The sequence below is a fragment of the Bos mutus genome, chromosome 4, assembly GCF_027580195.1.
Source record: "Bos mutus isolate GX-2022 chromosome 4, NWIPB_WYAK_1.1, whole genome shotgun sequence".
Taxonomy (NCBI): domain Eukaryota; kingdom Metazoa; phylum Chordata; class Mammalia; order Artiodactyla; family Bovidae; genus Bos; species Bos mutus.
In genome coordinates, this window is record NC_091620.1 from 113,229,316 (window position 1) to 113,249,609 (window position 20,294).

Genomic DNA, 20,294 nt, shown 5'->3' on the forward strand with positions numbered 1-20,294 from the left:
CATCTGTGCTACTCAAGGACTGACACATTGAAAGCACACATGGAATATTTTTATACCAGTGCATAAATCCAATGTGAAACTGTTTGTTATTTTTAAAAAGCAACAACCAAGAAAGGAGGTCGCTGGTTTAATTTCAAAGTTCACCGTCTCGGGGTGGGCAGTACCTTTATGCAGAAGCCATAGTCTGTGGGGGCACTGTACTGCTTCCTGCCAGCAATCAGGGAGAAGATGCTGCTGTCCTCCAGGTCGGCCAGCAGCTGCAGGTGTCTGGGCTCCTGCAGAGAAGTGGTCAGGTTTATAGGAGGGAACTTCTCAGTACAGCCAAGAGCAAGTGTTTCCTGTCCTTGTCAGCAGAGGGCAGTCTACGCATGCTCTCAACACCTCTCCCCTTTGACAGTCTACAGGTTATAACCATGGTGTCACATAAGTGCCAAGTTAAAACCATATCCCCCAGCCAATTGGGATGCTGGGTGGTGCTAAAAACCCCACCTCCCAATATTCAGACAGATGGATACAATGTATCTGATATTCCGCCTTATAAGGTAATATTCAAAGTGGAAACCAGGACATTTGCAAACCATGGTCAAGGTTAGGAGCATACACTCAAATGTAAGACCCCCACCACCTTTGTTATGCTGAGTAATCAGTGGCCAACTGCTCACAAAATGTCCCATCCTGTGCCTTAACAGTCCATCCTGCATCTATTTCCTCCTCTAGGCGACAACTGACCTGGGCCTCAGCAGCAATGAGGAGGACGCATAAGCCACACATCAGAGCTGGGAAATGAGGAAGTGGACCTCCCTGTGACCAAGGAAAACCTGCAGCCTCAGAGGAATGGAGTGCAGCCACGCCCCTTCCATCCAGCTCAAGCCCCCTTTCCCTGGTGGCCACGCCCCTCCCTCCAGTTCACGCCCCCTTTCCCTGGTGGCCACGCCCTCCTCTCTGGTGGCCATGCTCCTTCCCTCCAGTTCATGCCCCCTTACCCTGGTGCCCATGCCGGTTCCCTCCAGCTCACACCCCTTTTCCCTGATGGCCACGCCGCTCCTCTCTGGTGGCCATGCCCCTTCCCTCCAGCTCATGCCCCCTTTCCCTGGTGGCCACGCCCTCCTCTCTGGTGGCCATGCCCCTTCCCTCCAGGTCACGCCCCCTCCCTCCAGCTCACGCCCCCTTTCCCTGGTGGCCACGCCCCTTCACTCCAGCTTACGCCCCCTTTCCCTGGTGGCCACGCCTCCTCTCTGGTGGCCACGCCCCTTGTCTCCTGACTTCCCAGAGCCTGATGCTGGGCCAGCACCCTCCCTTGGCGTCCCCAGCTCCTCCCCTCTCTCTCCTGCAGGAACAGAAGAGACTGCAGCTCTTGAATGGTATAAGCACGGCCAAGGTCAGCTGGGTGTGCTCCTATGGTAGGTGTCTTCAGATGTTACAGGAAAATAGGTCAGAAATGCAAAGACACCAAAAGAGACCCCAGGAAGGCCAGTCCACAACACCCCAACTCTCTTCAGAAGCCTGCAGCCATTTTCAATCCCTCACCTCCTCTTCCCACTGGGGATACACACAAACTGAAATTTATTCCATAAAATATCTTCAATAACATATATTAGATTGGCATCAGGGTGACAACCATCTATTGAATATCCTTATGGTGATCCTAGACACCAACTTCCAAATTACAGACACTAAGTCAGCATCTTCCAAGGGACTCGGGCAGCCATGAAGCCCTGCTGCCAGCCCACAGAGGGAGCCCAGGCTGGCCCACTTGGTGGCAGGGGTGGGGACACACAGCCCCCAGGTCCCCAGGAACTCTGAGTTTAGCTGCTACACACTCAGCTTAATAAGTCACAAGCTGGGAGGAAGCCACGGTGCACATCTTTACTCGGAACCCTCCCAGCCTGGTGTGACTGGCAGTTGTGCCTTTAAAACTCACCTTCGAAGCTCCCTTTGTGGAGCAATAGAGGCCGGATCTCCGCAAACACACATACAGCTTCTTCCACGATTTCCTTCCCAGCTCCTTCACGTGCAAAAACCCTTGAATCTCAGGACAACTACTGGAGTTTAAAAAATTCTGTTGAAGAGCAAATTTTAAAAGTCAGATAATACTGACGTGAAATTATGAGGACATACTATGAGCATCATTGACACTGGAACATTTTATGAATTGCCAAAATACTCTTTTTGTGTTAAACTGAGTGCTTTCAAATATTTTTCCTTTCAAAAGTCTTAAAATTCCCATCTAAATTGGTGGTGCCTAAAATATAATTCATGTTTAAACACACGAGCAAATAGATCTTTTTAACACTGAAAAACAGAAGTCATAAATCTCCTAATAAGACCATATATTTAAGCATCCTGCCCTTTATTCTATTTTTCCTTAAAAATCCCAGTCTGATCCCCAGAGCTGGGGCAACAGAAGTGCCAGAAGCACTGATCAGGAGCACGTGGGCTGGGAGAAGCCATCTGGCCGTCACTTTGACCACATGTCCCCTGGTGAAAGCTCTGTATCCTGTGTCTGTCCGTCTCCTGAAACAAACACCCTGGTGACAGCCCACTGTCCCCATTAACTGCACCCACTGGCAGCACCTCTTTCTTTGGTAAAGAGGGCAGGAGCCAGGTCTGGGGTGACCCTTGTGGGTCCCCTCCACTGACTGAGACAGACATTTCTCCTCCTGCAGGTGGGACAGGCCAGCTGGGCAGGTCCTAGGGCCTCCAGGCAGTGCTTCTGGGGTCTCCAGAGATCACTGTACCCACTCACCAAGCACCAAGTCATCTCAAATCAGGCAACTAAGATGCAGGAAATCATTTGCCCCTCATTGTGCATAAACCAGGATAACTAAGTATTGACAACTCTAGCCCAGAGCAGACAGATGCTCTGGTGGGAGGGCCCAGGACAGAACACGGAGGCTCTCAGCTTCCAGAGGCAGAAGAAATAAAGCAGGAAAGGGAGGACTCAGGGAAGAATTCTATAGGAACTACATTCTAGTACTTTCTCTTATATTTGGTGCCACCTAGAGAGTGCTGGTTGCGTTAGTGAATTGTTTATTCTCTCACTTAACACGCTATTAAGAGATACGTTTTTAGGGGTGCAGGGGAATATTCTGACCTCCTAGAAGAGCATGAGTCAGCAGTAAGTGTGGAGAGGTAGCTGGTGGCCCCCTCCATCGGTGGGGGAGGGAAAGGCCAGGTTTAACTTGGAACAGACTTTAGGAAGTGAGGAGACAATGAAGATAGGTATGTTGGTTTTTTTAGAGTATAAGAAGTAACTTTTTAGAGCAACCTAATCAGTTTTGGGGAGAAGGCAATTGCACCCCACTCCAGTACTGTTGCCCGGAAAATCCCATGGATGGAGAAGCCTGGTAGGCTGCACTCCATGGGATCGCTAAGAGTCAGACACGACTGAGCGACTTCACTTTCACTTTTCACTTTCACGTATTAGAGAAGGAAATGGCAACCCACTCCAGTGTTCTTGCCTGGAGAATCCCATGGACGGAGAAGCCTGGTAGGCTGCAGTCCATGGGGTCGCACAGAGTCGGACACGACTGAAGCGACGCAGCAACAGCAACAGCAACAGCAATTAGTTTTGGGGGCTTCCCAAGTGGTGCTAGTGATAAAGAACACAACTGCCAAAGCAGGAGACTTAAGAGATGCAAGTTCAATCCCTGGGTCAGGAAGATCCCCTGGAGGAGGGCATGGCAACCCACTCCAGTATTCTGCCTGGAGAATCTCATGAACAGAGGAGCCTAGTGGGCTACAGTCCACGGGGTCACAAACAGCTGGACAGGACTGAGCGACTTAGTATGCATGCATGGATCAGTTTTTACTATGGACGGACCCAATCCTTCTGTAGCGATTTCCAGGGCCTTGTGCTTGGAGATGAGGGGGTGGTACTCGCAGGGAACATGGGAGCTACAGCTTCTCTACCCCACTCTCCTGCTCTGATGGCCTCTGTCAGTTTATCCTGTTTCTAAGTGCTTGTTTTGAGGGAGCCTGGCTGTGTGCGTGCTAAGTCACTTCAGTTGTGCCCAACTCTGTGACCTCGTGGACTGTAGCCTGCCAGGCTCCTCTGCCCATGGGATTGTCCAGCAAGAATACTGGAGTGGGTTGCCAGGCCCTCCTCTAGGGGATCTTCCCCACCCAGGAATCGAACCTGAGTCTCTTATGTCTCCTGCATTGGCAGGTGGGTTCTTTACCAGTAGCGCCATCTGGGTGCCTGGCTACACACAGCTTTCCCAAGTAAACGTTTATTCCTGGATACTCTAAGTTCCAACAGGAGCCAAGGCCCATATTTGTGAGGGTGAGCTCAACTGATCCAAGTTTCTACCAGGCCCCTGGGACAGCCCAAGAGCACCTGTGCAAAAACCCCAGCAGAAGCCTCTTCCTGCCCAGTACCTGCAGAAGCTGGGTGTGACTGCCGTTGGACTGCTGGCACCACGTAACCATCTGTTCTGGGAAGAAATTCTAGGATGTGGAAAAACAAAGACGATAAAGGTTAGCTTCCAAGTGGGGAAAACATACAGATATGCCAGTACTAAAAACATCCCTATAGGCACGATTATGGACAATCTGTATTTACAATGATGGTCCTTTTAATTTATCACACAGTGGAAACACGGACTTCAAAAAGCCTGCATCTTCTGTTAAATGCAGGATCAAGTTTGAAGTCTGTGATGCCCTCTCTGGCCCATGCCTCACAGTGCACCCGGGCAGAGGACTGCCCCGCTCCCTAACTCAAAGACACAGGCGGGTGCACAAGACAAAGAACTCTTGACACCAGGACATGAGCATGGGGATGTGAAGAGCATGGGCATGTGAAGAGCATGGGGATGTGAAGAGCATGGAGATGTGAAGAGCACAGGGATGTGAAGAAGCCTTTTCTGGTGCATTATCCAAAAGCAGTTAGCAAATCTCTTCTTTTCAATAAAAAAGCAGCTACATTATCAGGACCAGAAGTAGGCACTGGGACTCCTCCCCCCAGCTACCGCTGCTGTGACTCAGGATTGGGGCTCACGCCATGGCAGGTATGAGGTTCCCCATCCTGACATCCCACAAGGCAAGGGCCCCAGCTCCCCAAAATAGAAAACTCCAAGAAACTAGCTCAATATACCCGGATGTTGATGTCTCTACTGCTTCTTCCCCAAATAATCCCAAAACAATATATGCTACTTGCTGAGAGTAATGAGTTTTTATTTTATTGAATATTTGACCAAGTTGCTCCAGTTGAACTAAGAACTTCCCAAGTAACTGAGGAAGCCCACCCCAGCTCTCTCTCTCCATTTAGAGACTGATCTCCTCACCCACTGTTACTTTTGGGAAAAGGAGATGGTTACTTTGGTCAGAACAAAGGCATTCAATTACGTATCAGAGAGACAGTGTTGAGCCAGTATTGCTGGGTTAACTAGCAACACTGATTCTCAAACCATCTGCCTCCCAGTACATCTCAGTCAGTTATTTTGTGATCAGCTACAATGAAACTCAAGTAGTTTATACTTGCAATATTTCCAGAGTTCCAAACCCCAAATCCAAAGGGATAAAACTCACCATGGGATTTTTGAAAAACTCATATTTTGCATAATTCTTCCTGAATAAAAATTTACTTTCACTTGCCATGGTGCTCTCCACCTGGACTACCAGCTCATGGTCTTCCAAGCAGCGCTCTGCAGGAGAAAGTATTGTCAGAGATGAGACAGGCAGAACCTTCCAGGCAGCCTTGCAAACAAATACAAAACCCGACTTTTCCATTCTTTAAGCATCCTGGCGAAGATGAGATTGAGAGCTAAACTAAACTGAAATCTCACTTTAATGCGTTCAGTTCAGTCGCTCAGTCATGTCCCACTCTTTGCGACCCCATGAATCACAGCACGCCAGGCCTCCCTGTCCATCACCATCTCCCGGAGTTCACTCAAACTCACGTCCATTGAGTTGGTGATGCCATCCAGCCATCTCATCCTCTGTCGTCCCCTTCTCCTCCTGCCCCCAATCCCTCCCAGCATCGTTATCAAGCGCTAAGAGGTCTTAGGACTCAGAGCCTGAGGAACTCAGGTCAGTCTTTGCTTTTGCATACTTCTTTTCAATTTGGCATCCACAAAGCTTAAGGAGAGAGTCAATAAAGACTCTTCATAGGATTTCCCTAGTGGTCCAGAGGTTGAGACTTTACAATGCAGGGGACGTGGGTTCGATCCCTGGTCAGAGAACTAAGATCCCACATGTGTGGGGCAACTAAGACCCATGTGCCACAACTAAGACCCGGCACAGCCAAATAAAAACTGTCTTTAAAAAGGACTCTTTGTAAATGGTTTTGCCTTTAAATTAAGAAATGTCAACTCTTGAAAAGAACAGGGAGTCTAACAACTGGGAAAACACCCAAAGACAGAGCGGGGGAGCTCTGAGCATGGAGGATGCACAGGTGGGAGGATAGAGGGAAGCAGGCAGGGTATGGCTTTGATTGTATGAAACTCAGCCGCCTGGGGTGAACACGGGGCAGGGGAGCGACCAGCAGGCAACCTGTCCCCATACCTGGCTGAGCGCCAGAGCCCACGCTAACCACACGCATCCTGGAGCCGCTCTCACAGCTGGACCAGGTTGTTGGGAAGGACACGTACACTGCACGGCCCCCGTGCAAGCATGCACACACACACTCCTCGGCACAGGACTTGGCCGTGCCACCAACTGGGGTAGGCTCTCCCTCATAGCCTGAACACTCTGGTTCCATGGGGAGCACAAGAAACCACTCTGCTCTACGGCTGGCACCACCGCGTGTCCACACGCAGCCTGCTGACGGGGTGGCGGGGAACCAACCTCATTCCCTAATGCGATAAATGACCAGAGGGGACCCAGGGAAGCTTCGAGTGTGAACCGAGGCCAAAATGGTAGAGAAGTAGCTACTATGAAATTGACCCAAAAGGGCCGTGTCAGCCTTTCCCAGCCCTCACCTCCTTTTACATTGCCAGCCGGGAAGCCCCAGAAACTCTCATCTTCAAGGAAGGATGAAGTGGAGGGTGACAGCATTCCGAGTCAAAGGCATCTCAGAACGTGGGAGAATTCCTGTCCATGAAGGACACGGTCACCAGGGCACTGGTCTGAGCTGGCTATGATGGCATGCAGAGCACACTCAGCCTTGGTGTGGTATCAGGGCAGGATTCCCTGGTAGAGACATACTCAAAGCCTGAATTTCCTCCCCCTGATGGACAGAAAGCTCGAGCACCTCAGTATGGGCCAGACCAGGTACTGCCAGTGACCCACCGACAGGCCCCAGATGTGAGGGGAACTGGCCAGCAATTCAGGAACCACACGCACTGCCTGCGGTCTCCCCAGGACAGAAGAGAAGAACCAGGGGCAGCCGGAGTATGCTTAAAACAGCTCCATCTGCCACCAAGACAGGGGTCAGCAAATAGAATAAAATAAAAATAGCCACCACCACCAACAAAATAGGAATTAGCACATGTCTTCCATTTAAAACAAACTCATGACTTTCCTGAATATTTTAATTCAGAGAAAAATATTTCTGTAGTTATGGGGGGAAAACAACTACAACCCAATAGCCTATTGATGGTTGGTTTATAGAATTAAGGTTTATTCACCAGATAAAATATGGAGAAGGAAATGGCAACTCACTCTAGTATTCTTGCCTGGAGAATTCCATGGACAGAGGAGTCCACGGGGTTGCAAAGAGTTGGACATGACTGAGTGACTAACACACACACATAACAGGTAGAATAAGGAAAAATAAAAGAGCAGGCAGCAATGACCTGGTCCTCCGGACAGGAGCTGCCAGCTGCGTGGGGCACCCAGACGCCACGTCCCAGGCGGGCTCCTCTCCTCCCGGCCCAGCGGCCCTGGGAGAGCCACCGCAACAGCAGAAGCAGACTGTCAAGGGTCCCAGCAGCAGATGCTTCTCTGCCCGGGTCACTCTGCTGACTCCACCCGGCCCAGACACAGAAACAACCTAACTGTCCACGGACAGAGGATGGACAAAGAAGACGCGGCGCACACGCACAGTGGAAGACCACTCAGCCGTAAAGTGAAGTAATGCCCCTTGCAGAAGCACGGATGGACCCGAGACTGCCACATCGAGGGGAGTAAGTCGGGAAGAGAAGGACAAACACCATACGCTGTCACTTCTACGTGGAGTCTAAAATACGACACAAATGCACAAGTCTACCAAACAGAGACAGACTCCCAGACACAGAGAGCAGACCTGTGGTTGCCAGGGGGAGGGGCTGGGGGAGGGAAGGACTGGGAGGTTGGAATTAGCAGATGCCAACTGTGACACGCAGGATGGGTGAACAAGGTCCTACCATACACCACAGGCCTGCGACAAACCAGAATGGAAAACAATACAAAAAAATATATATGTGTGTGTAGAAGTGAGTCACTTTGCTGTACAGCACAAATTAATACAATACTGTAAATCAACTAAACTTCAATTAAAAAAAAAAAAAGCCTATTTTACTTATGTGGCCATGCAGTGGACACAGGACTCCTCTGCAGAAACCCGGACAGCCCTAGCGGGTGGGGTGGGGCTGGCAGACCCAGTGCCGAGCCCACAGCACTAGGAGGTGTCAGCATCCCCCTTTGCTGACCCCCGCAGCCCCTCAGTACCAGCACAGCCCACATGGCACGGATCAGAGCACTGAACAGTTGCCCAGGGCGTTGCCTGGCTATGCGGAACTGTGAGAAGCAAAACATCCCCCCAGAAGACATCCTGCTGCCTAGATCTGCCCAACAAGCAGCTTCCTGCTAGGTGTATCCTTTAGTGGGGAAAGGGTGTCATTTGGTGCCGTGAGATGTAACAGACACAGAGATAGAGACGAGGATCAGCCTGCAAAGGCACCTGTGAGCACCAGGCCGAGGGTGGGCAGCTGCTTCTCCCACGACCGTTGTCTGCATGTGCAGATGTCGGGGGCTGGATGCGCTGGGCCCTCCAAAGGGCAGCTGCCGTACCCTTCTCATTTGACCAGGAACAAACCCAAATCAGGAAACAGGGGACACAGTCACCTAAGACCACTGACCACTCAGGGCTCTGCCCCAGCTTTTAAGCCAAAGTGCCACAGGACCAGCACTGTAGGAGCCGACAGCAGCACCGGAGGGGCGTCGTACCTGGCTGTGGCAACAAGTCCAGGTCAGGGGGAGGGTAGGGAGGGCCCCACCAGCCAGAGATGCCGCCCACTCACGCTGGCAGCTGCCCCTGTCCCTGTGCCTCTGTGAGCACGATGCTGTGCTGAGGGTACCCTCAGAGGCTGGAGACCCCGCACATATGCATGGTCTCTGACTAATGGAAAGGAAGTAACTGTCCCACATCTCCTAAATCATCACTCGTTTCTGAACGTGAAGAAGCTTAGTGCTGTTAAGGTTATCATAGCTTAGCTGCAAAGACTGGAACAGTAATTGTGGTTGGAAATCCTCAAATTCTGAGGCTACACATTGACTCCACCACTTGCCTGAGGGATCTGCACGCATCATCTCCCTTTGGCCTGAGCCACCAGCCTTGTACATATGCAGGTTCCAGGAGCATTCCCAACACACACTTGACAAGAGTGTGACCTTTTGCAGGGAGAGTCAGTGACTGGGGAGATGGGGCTGGAGGCTCTGCCCTGAGAATGGTTGGGGGAGAGGCGGCAGATGCATGTGCTGGGGGTCCTGGGAACACCAGGAGAGAACACCCCATGCAAGGGGAGTTATGCCGAAACACCTAGGCTGCTCTGAAAGGTGCTCCCGCAACCCTGCCCCGTGGAAAGCTTGAAACAGGCTGCCAGACCTTCCTCTTCCCACTACTGGGCGTCTGACCATTAAACACTGGTGGATAAATGGAAAGAACAGGACTTTCACCTAAAGAACAACAGATCAGAAAGAAAACGATAGGCTTCGATCACACAGAGAAGAACAGGCAGGGCAGACACAGGCACGGGAATGGATAAGCTCTTTGCGGACAGTGGGAGGTTTCCCCTGATGCTGCCGGACTTGGTGTGTCTAAGCCTGCAGAACCATCTACAGAACCTAGGCATTAGGACCATGGGCCTGCTCACTGCTCACGAAAAAGGAGCCAGTGGGAGAAAGTGAGAAGGAACCTTCTGAGGGGACTTGTTGTGTCTGTAATTCAGCTCACTGACTTCTTTTTGTCAAACAGGATCCAAATATTCTTTGTCATTTTTATGATTTTACTTGCTCCTCTCCTTCTTTGTTCCCCCTTTTTACTTGGTTATAATGAACTGTTGTTCCCTAAAGGGGAGTATGTCAATCCATCTGTGAATCAGACAAAGAATAAAGAATGAAACTTATGAGTATCACATCCCTGAGACTACTGTGTATGTGCATTTCATTTCTTATTCCCTCAGAATAAATTTTCTTCATGTGATGAATCATGTCCCAAGTTTTAACATACATCATGTCTCTACCATATGATGTTATAGAAACCAGGTGCTACGAAAAGAAATACTTGAATAAAAATTTCTCAAGCAGTCCTTGTGTGTGACAATGTTCTTGTATCTGCATCCACTGCATATATTCTCTGTGTACAGTGACAGTCACGTATTAGAATGTCTGCTGAAGATGCTTTCATAGTTCCTTGTCAATTAAAAGCGGCTAGACTCTTGAATAGTCTTTCAACGATATTCATTTTTTTTGGATCTAATTATGCAGATACAGATGGTGACTGCAGCCATGAAATTAAAAGACGCTTACTCCTTGGAAGGAAAGTTATGACCAACCTAGACAGCATATTCAAAAGCAGAGACATTACTTTACCAACAAAGGTTCGTCTAGTCAAGGCTATGGTTTTTCCTGTGGTCATGTATGAATGTGAGAGTTGGACTGTGAAGAAGGCTGAGTGCCAAAGAATTGATGCTTTTGAACTGTGGTGTTGGAGAAGACTCTTGAGAGTCCCTTGGACTGCAAGGAGATCCAACCAGTCCATTCTAAAGGAGATCAGCCCTGGGATTTCTTTGGAAGGAATGATGCTAAAGCTGAAACTCCAGTACTTTGGCCACCTTATGCAAAGAGTTGACTCATTGGAAAAGACTCTGATGCTGGGAGGGATTGGGGGCAGGAGGAGAAGGGGACGACAGAGGATGAGATGGCTGGATGGCATCACTGACTCAATGGACGTGAGTCTCAGTGAACTCCGGGAGTTGGTGATGGACAGGGAGGCCTGGCATGCTGCGATTCATGGGGTCGCAAAGAGTGGGACATGACTGAGCGACTGATCTGATCTGATCTTATGCAGATACATCTTTAAAATTAATTCTCTATGCATGTCTGTACACATGTATATGGATATATATGCACGTGTGTATATGCATATGTATAGATGTCCATATGTACATGTGTGTGCACGTGTGCGCACATACAAACTAGGGTTCTGACACTATCTAGGGCTCCGACACTATCTAGTTTCCAAATTGCTTGTGTGTCAGCAGATGCCTTGGGTGGCCCTATCAGATCACTAGGGCCCACTCACTGATGTCTCCCACCGGAGCTTCCCATCAGTTACTCTGCTGAGCACCGCTGAATGTACCCGGTAGAAGGTTGCTGGGGACAAAGGAAAAAGCCTCAGATGACACACAAGTGCACTGCACATCCGTAGCGACAGGAACGAAGTCAGAAGTTCTTAGTGCTTACTTTAAACCACACACCATCTGTCTGACAGCACAGGGGAGCCAGAACACGTGACCTCAAGCGATGCCAACTCAAATGTACCTCGTATTACGTAGGCTTAGATTGTATAACATGAGTTGCACAAATGCCAGTTAGTGAAAGGAATATTCCAGACCTAGGTTTAATTTCAATTTATTAATTGTTCTAAAAGGTTATAAGAAAGACTTTCAACTACGGGAAGAAGTTTGCAAGCTGTGCAGTTTTTCTCTCCTTCAAGACATGGAAAGAAAATACAGCTGACTTACATACAGAAAATTCTGGTTTTAAATACTTGCCAATGATTTTAGAAGAACCATACAGTATCCAGCAAAAAATTAAATGAAAGTTTGAAAAGCTTCTTTACCTGAAATAAGCCACCAAACAAACAAACCCCAAATTTTAGTAAGTTCTGTAAACAGTACACATTTCAAAATAATCTCTTGCTCTCTCAAATACCCACAGACACTGGGAAACTCAAACTTAGATGACATTGTCCCCTTGACTCCTGGGGGCCTCCCTGTGCCTTCCTGCAGGCTGCCAGCACAGTTCCCTGACCCTGTCTGGTGAGGGAACGGCTCTGCAAAGCGATGCCAGAATCTTCCAGGGCACCTCTGGCTGACTCCCCAGAGCACAGGTGTGCAGCAAGCCCTGGGCCTCTCACAGCCAGTCCTCCTGCTGAACCAGAGGGACCCTCCTTCCTACTGTGTCTGATCCCTTGAGAATTACTGCTCCAAACATCCAAGAGCGAGATTCTGGAAGCACCCAAGGGGAGAGGGCCGCGAGCGAGGAAGGGGAGAGTTTAGAAGAAGAGAAGAAGCAGGAACACGGAAGCCACCTGCTCCACTGGCAGGGACACTGCAGTGACAGTCTGGCATCTGCTGGTGGTGGCCTTCACCTGACAGCACCCTGAGTACCCACTGCTGCTCCCCCCCGGAGCTGCCCCCACCCAGACCTTTTCCCTACCCGGAGCTGCCCCTGCCCAGAACTGCCCCCACCCAGACCTGTTCCCTACCCAGACATGCTCCCCCTCCTGGAGCTGCCCCTGCCCAGACTGGCTCCCCACTCAGAGCTGCTGCCCCTCCTGGAGCTGCCCCCACCTAGAGCTGCCCCCTCCTGGAGCTGCCCCTCTCCTGGAGCTGCTCCCCCACCTGGAGCTGCCCCCCACCCAGAGCTGCCCCAACCCAGACCTGCTCCCACCTAATCCCAGGTGTGGGTGATGCTCCACCAGCGCCCAGCTGTTGTCGTCCACACAGTGACTTCTGTAAACCAGCAGCTGGCACAGGTCCCTGGCTGTCATGTCTGCCAGAATCTCCACCACTTTGCTTGTTCCGTCTTCACTGAAGACTTTAACATCCTGCAACACAAGAAGGTGACACTTGCAGATGAACAACTTCGGGTCTTCAGAAAGAAACACCGATACAGCACACAACGGGAAAATTATAGATGACAGTGCTCCAACATGTATTACTGGTTTCCCAAGCAGCAGGTGACCGCAGGCTGCACCCATCAACACTCCCCTCTCATCCCCCTGCGGATGCACAGGGCACACAGGATTCCAACACAGGCTCTGAAAACACCCAGGAGACCTCGGGGACGTATGGTCAAACCAGTGTACGAGCTGCTTTTCCATGATCTGTCTCGGGAAGTCACAGATTTCCTTTTAAGTGCTGCTGGTGGTCTTGGGGTTGGACAGTTTACAGCTGAACTGACTGTGAAAGCAACAGATGCCCCGCAGGAATTCCTAACTCTGGGTGACTCCAGCTGTTCTCCCTTTCAAGGGTCCCCAGTGCAGCAGGCAGCACCCACTGCCTCCTCCTGTCATTCCCTACCCGCCTCATGCTCACTGTAGCTCAGGAAGAAGATGAGAAAAGGAATATGAACACGCCGAAATTCAAACGACTGAAAAGGGCAGTCCTCAAACTCTTCGGCCCCTCCCCCTACAAAATTCCAAGCCAGCTTCGTTTTCCCAGCACTGTTCAAAGCCATGACCTTTGAGCAGCTCCCAGACAGGGGGATGGCCAAGCAGAAATCCAGAGGATCAAACATTTTCTCTGCCCCAGCTGCAAAATCAATAGGGGTGTAGCATTGAGAGGAAACACGAGACGCTCAGTAAAATCTTACCTCCACAGCATGGAAAAAGCAGTCAGAGGAACAAGATGGCATTTTAAATCGAGACTGTGTCTTGAAGGGGAGTATGTCCCCAGCCTCTCCCACCGTCCCTGGCAGGCAGGACCCCCACTCCGGGCGCTGACCCACCGACAGAGGCCCGGTGGGCAGGCTGTCTCTGGGCGGCAGGGCAGCTGCTACAAGGCTGCCTTCGGCTCAGTCCTCAAGCCACGCGGGGCAGACCAATCAGGGCCCTACCTGGGCCTGATGCAATCGCTCCCCTACTCGGTGCTCCTGCCCGAGCTGGAGGCGATGACAACAGGACAACAACACGAGGCTCAGACCAGTGCTCCAGCAAAACGCCTGCTCTCTCCTCCCCACGGTCCTGACGCCCAGGCAGGACGCTTGGCCCGAGCATGTGTGTTCTCTGAACTCAGGCCTGGCTGCCAAATCTCTCAGCAACCTTGAGCCCGGCAAGGCATGCTATCACTTGCAAGTCTGGAGCTGGAGCTTTCTGTGGCCCCAGTGTCAGCTGGTCCTGAGGAGCTGGCTCCACGTCCTCCGTCCCCGCTCCAAGTCCTTTTTCTCGAGTTTTGATTAAATGCAGACTTGGAACATTTCTCTCCACTGCGAGGAGTCTCGCAGGATACGGTGAGTTGCTGAGATGAAGTCCACAGGGAGGGTGTGTTCCCCTGAGGACTGTCCACAGCAGACTTAGAGTCTCAGAGCCAGAGGGCAGGCAGGACCACCCCGGGGACTGAGCTGTCAGTGGGGCAGGGTCACTGTTCCCACCACCTCTCCACCAGCCCTCCAACCTGGGGGGGGATCAGGACCCAGGAGCCTGCTTATAACTCACATTCATCTTAAACGAAACCCACTCCACGTCTTTTCTGGAATTGACGTTTCACTGAACGACAGTTCTACTTCTCCAAAACCAATTAAATATTCAAATACAGATAACATGACTGAGTTTATGAAAACAAAATGGAATTTTAACAAAGAAAACATGTCTCTGGTGTATAGATAAAAACTTTGTAAGAACAAATACATTAATACAAAAGAAAAACAAACCTAGAAAAAGAATTCATACAACTGATATATATGCTAAATATAAGTACATGTATAATCATAAATATGTAAATCATAAATATATAAATCTTCCACAGCAGTGCATACATACAAATACCCAAATCAGCATGTTCCTAATTCTCCTTCTTTCCTAAGTTTCTAAGTGAACGTATCTGTGATTACAACGAATAATATCTTCCCTAGGAAATTTAAATTAGGCTGAAGTGTGTTTCCTGTCTCTCTCCAAGTCTTTTCCTGCCCAAATCAGCTATAGCAGCAGCTTTTAAATCTTCTTTTCAGTCCTACTGCACTTTCCTTTAAACTCTTTCTTCACTTCCCTTTGCTCCAAGACCATGCTCCCAGAGGTCTAAATATAGACCTAGTATTAAAATCTAAGATGTGCTTTGTCATGTGGCCACGTCCCCAGCTTTCAGATCCCCAGAGCCAGGGACCTGCTGGGGGTGGGGCAGGTGGGCTGCAGCCTGTGACACAGACAGACATGAGGGTCACAGGCTGCCAGGACAGGACCTCAGATCCCGTACTGTCAGCTCCGCCCCTGACACCGCGCCATCCAGTTATTGCTCCAAAGTCACCAGGGCCTGCTGACCAGATTAAACAGGCCCCAAGGCAGAAAGCCAAGGAAGCCACCAAACACACTCACAGTCTCACCCAGGGAGCCTGACAAGCTCGGGAGGAGAGTGTAACCAACACAGATACACAAAGGAAGGTGCTGTTGGAACTGCCAGCCTCTAAAGCCAGCAGCTCCAGAAGGGGCGTCTTGCCCTGTGCCCACCACCCCTGCAGTCAGCAACTGGGCAGGGCTGGGCTCATTCTGGAAACAAGAGCGGGTCTTCCATCTCAGCCTTTGGTGCAGCAGGCCTGGGCTGAGGGATGCTGGGGAGCAGGCTAAGCTCCCAAGTGAGATGCTCATGGTCCTGCGAGGGCGGGATGCAGGAGCTTCTTCTTTGTCAGCCTGCCAAGGCCTCCGCTCCACTAACTCACAGTTCAGCCAGGATGAGATCGACCCCGAGGGCACACAGGGCTTCAGGGTAAACCTGTTTGGGGAACACACGGATCTGGGTCCTGCGAGGTGGTGGGGGGGACAGGACTCGGAGCAAAGACCAGCAGCGCCAGTCTGGCCCGGTCACTCCCTGGCTCTGGGACCCCAGTGATGGAAGAGGAAGCATCATTCATGACCCTCCTGGTTGAGGCAGGGGTTCTGGGGAGAATCAGACCCACTGCAATCTGGCCTCATCAGCAACTAGCCATGGGGACTTGGCTGGACCCGGCCTCTCTGTGCCTGTAAAGAGGGGATCTGGCAGCAGCCTCACGGGGTCAGCCTGGCTGGGGCTAATGGGAGCCTCTTCCGAAAAGCTCCTGGCCTCCTTTGCCCACCCCCGGGGTGCCCTCAGATGCCCTGAAAGCTGGGGACAAGGCAAGAGCTCGCTGAAGGCCTGAGACACAGGTGAGGGGTGGGGGACTAGACCCAGACAGCCATGACCGACTCTGGTTTGCAATTAAGACAGCAGACCTCATGATCGCTGAGATTCAGTGGGAACAATTCACTCGGAAAAGCCAACTGCTGAATTTTCCGTTTTTGCACTGCAAAGGAAATTAAGTAGCTAATTGCTTTTAAAGACAAAACTACCATTTATTACAGAATAACCTATATGGGAAAAGAATCTGAGAAAAGACTAGATATGAAAATGAAAGTGTTAGTTGCTCGGTCATGTTTGACTCCCTGTGACCCCATGGACTGTAGCCCGCCAGGCTCCTCTGTCCATGGAATTCTCCAGGCAAGAATAAAGAATACTGGAGTGGGTTGCCATTTCCTTCTCCAGGAGATCTTTTCAACCCAGGGATCAAACCCAGGTCTCCCACATTGCAGGCAGATTCTTTACCACCTAAGCCACCAGGGAAGCCTAGAATAGATCTATGTGTATGTATTAACTGAATCCCTGTGTTGTACACTTGCAACGAACACAACACCGTAAATCAACTATATCCTAGTATATAAACTATCTAAAGTAGAACAATTTTTTAAATACTAAAAAACTAAAAAAAGAGCAAATCATGTTCAACATAACACCTCCTTATATACTTAGAAAATATGAGAACGTATGCCATCTGCTTGGCAGAATTCTGATTCTGAAATTTGTAATAAATTCCTGGACTGCATTGCTTTCTTGCTGTATAAATGACAAAAATAAATAAACTTTGAATTAAAAAAATAATATTAGGGAGGGATAATTACGTCAACAGCTTGAGACTCCTCCATCTCAGGGTTAATAGGGGGAGGAAGGTTCTACCATATGCAGTCCTCTGACTGGCTTGGTGCTGCAGCCCGTTCTAAAAGCCTTGATGTGGTAACAGAGGTTCCATCTTTCCTGCAGCTCTGCTGACACCTTTGCTGCATCCACTGTACAGAGAGGGGAGCAAGAGCTTGGATCTGTGCAAACTTGCAGGAAGGAGTTTAAGAAGAGCTGGGGTTGAAGATACATCACGTCCACGGCCCTCAACAGGCAGACAGACAGTGGGCACCTCCCTCCTGCCACCCTTATTTCTGCTTCGGGGACCAGACATTTCCTGCTGGGGCCTTGCAGGTCGGAGTCTTGTCCAAATCCTGCAGACTCTTGACACTGGCAGAGACCAACCCCTGAAAACAGCAAACGGAGGCCTCTCAGCGCTTTGTCCCAGGGTCGGCCAAGGTGCCAGGCATCCCTGGGGGGGTCGGTGGCCTCTCAGTGCTGTGGCTGAGCCGAGGACATAGCCTGTCCTCGGCACAGGACCCAGAGAGCCTGCTGGGTCTGAGCTGAGCGCTTGTCTCAGTTCTTTATCATCCAACTTTCTTCTCAGTTTAAAAGCTCTCTGGTTCCTGCTTAAACACATTTTCAAAGTGAGGATGTACGCTGGGCTTCTCATTAACTCCTGAAGCCTGCTGTAAATCCTGTGGGTAAACCCTTAGGGAGAAGCCAGGCTGTATCCAAGGGCCACCAGGGGGCATCCAGGCGGGAAGATCAATATTGAAAGGGAGGCCACACTAGAAGATGCTCAGCACCGCTACTGATTACAGAGATGTGAATCAAAACCACAGTGAGGGAGCACCTCACATGGGTCAGAAAGTCTAAGACAACTAACAAAGGAGAGGACGTGGAGACAAGAGAGCCCTGCTGTGCTGTGGGCGGGTCTGTGAGCTGGCACGGCCACTGTGGAGAACAGAATGGACGTTCCTAAAAACAGCTAAGGAGAAGAGCTGCCATGTGATCCTGCAATCCCACCCCGGGCGTGTATTCAGAGAAGATGAAAACTCTAATTTGAAAGGACACGTGCACCCCAGTGTTCACAGCAGTACTATTCACAAGAAACAACCTAAGTATCCGTCGTCAGAGAAGCGGATAGAGAAGATGTGGTACATACACAATGGAATTCTACGCAGCCACGAAAAAGTGTGAAATAATGCCATTGTGGCAACGTGGATGGACCTAGAGACTGCTGAGTGAAGCAGGGCAGGAAAGAGAAATACCATACGATGTAACTTATATGTGGAATCTAAAAAATGATGCAAGTGAACTCGTCTACACAACAGAAACAGACTCACAGACACAGAAAACTTTTGGTTACCGAAGTGAAAGGGAGGGGTGGATTCATTAGAAGTTTGGGGGTAAGAGATACAGAGCACTACGTACAAAACATGAACAGCAAGGTCCTACCGTGCAGCTGCTGCTGCTGCTGCTGTCGTGTCAGTCGTGTCCGACTCTGTGCGACCCCATAGACGGCAGCCCACCAGGCTTCCCCATCCCTGGGATTCTCCAGGCAAGAACACTGGAGTGGGTTGCCATTTCCTTCTCCAATGTATGAAAGCGAAAAGTGAAAGTGAAGTCGCTCAGTCGTGTCCGACTCTAGAGACCCCATGGACTGCAGCCTTCCAGGCTCCTCCGTCCATGGGATTTTCCAGGCAAAAGTACTGGAGTGGGGTGCCATTGCCTTCTCCGACCATGCAGCTCAGGGGGGCTATATCCAGTGTCTCGTAATAAACTACAATGGAAAAGATCTGAACAAGGAGATACATATACACGTGCTTTCTGTGTGCTAAGTCGCTTCAGTTGTTTCCATCTCTTGGCCACCCTCTGGACTGTAGCCTGCCAGGCTCCTCTGTCCATGGGATTCTCCAGGCAAGATGAATCAGTTTGTTGTATAGATGAAACCAACATATTGTGAACTAACTATATTTCAATTAAAAAAAATATCAAAAGGGAGGGAAGACTGGGTGATAGGGTTGGGAGGTGCGGAGGAAATCCTGGTGTGGCCGGGCTTCTGAGGAGGGAAAACAGCAAAGCCGGTGGTGCCTGGGCAGTGGCGGTACACTCCTAAGCACTGCAGAGGCCACAGCGGGGCCCCACGCGAACTCCCTCCAAGGTCAGCATCCCTCTCTCCCAACCAGACACAGGGTGTAAGCCCCAAGACGGGAGGACCACTCTCCCAGAGGGAGGAGACGGGTCCACTGGAGCCCAGGTCTGAAGCAGGGCCTCTGCTGACTGCCTTTTTCTCTGTCTGCAAGAGGCTTCTCGGGAGCTACACGAGGCTGTTGACCCCGGGGGCCCTCAGAGCCCCCATGTGGGGCAGGCCTAGCAAATGTGGACGAAATTAGATGTATTTCAGATTAGGGCAGGGCCAGGGCTGGGCTGAGTTTGTTTTAGTGAAAAGAATGTAATTCCACTGACTTCTGTTTTCAGTTCTGTTCTAAACTGATGTTCTTTTGAGCCACAAGGAATGACAACTGAAGCTGCTACGGACGATCACATGGGCCCACCATACGCTGCAACATCATTAGCATCATTCTGTTCAACAACGCGGACCCAAAGGGACTTTTAAAAAAACAAGGGTCTGTGTTATAATCTATTGATTTCAAGGTTTCAGAGACAATTAAAAATATTGTAAGTCCTCACAATCCTTTCTAAAGGAGTTAAAGTTCTAAATCAACTCACAAAGTAGTTCCCGGAAGTCAAGCACAGATCTGGAGCCCCCCAGGGACACCCTCGTTGCCTGGTGCTCGTGGGCAAGATTCAGGGCGCAAGGCTGTCTGCTGGCACCTCCAAGTCACTACCTGGCAGGATCAGTTTTGACTGGCTCACCTATATTTCTTTTCAAGTTTCCTAGGATAGATACATACAGCCTATTACTTTGAGAAAAGCAACTTGTACAGAGTGGTATCTTACAGGAAATAAAAATAACAGCTGTTTTAAAAACATCCCAGGGACTTTCCGGTGGTCCAGTGGTTAAGACTTTGCCTTCCAGTGAAGGGCGTGTGGGTTTGATCCCTGGTCGGGGATTTAAGATCTCACAAGCCTTAAAGGCAAAAAATCAAAACATAAACAACAGAAGCAATATTATAACAAATTCAATAAACCGTCAAAAATGGTTCACCCCTGCCCCTCTTCCCCCGCAAATCCTATTCTCTTTTGTTGAGGTATAGAGGAACCGAGGTCCCACTTCCATGGAGC

The 20,294-nt window shown here is 50.2% G+C and overlaps 1 protein-coding gene across 9 annotated transcripts in view; it reads right to left on the reverse strand.

Moving 5' to 3' along the window:
* GRB10 (growth factor receptor bound protein 10) overlaps positions 1-20,294 on the reverse strand; it is a 218,390-nt gene that overhangs the window by 27,188 nt on the left and 170,908 nt on the right. For 8 of the 9 annotated variants that reach the window (XM_070369916.1, XM_070369917.1, XM_070369918.1 and 5 more), the window contains 5 exons: positions 12,817-12,973; positions 5,530-5,645; positions 4,381-4,449; positions 1,922-2,059; positions 165-275 (listed from right to left, as the gene is read on the reverse strand). In XM_070369916.1, coding sequence (XP_070226017.1) covers positions 165-275; positions 1,922-2,059; positions 4,381-4,449; positions 5,530-5,645; positions 12,817-12,973 — 591 coding nt within the window. Of the gene's footprint in view, positions 1-164; positions 276-1,921; positions 2,060-4,380; positions 4,450-5,529; positions 5,646-12,816; positions 12,974-13,740; positions 13,936-20,294 lie in introns of those variants that run through there. The other variant, XM_070369921.1, reaches the window with a different exon arrangement.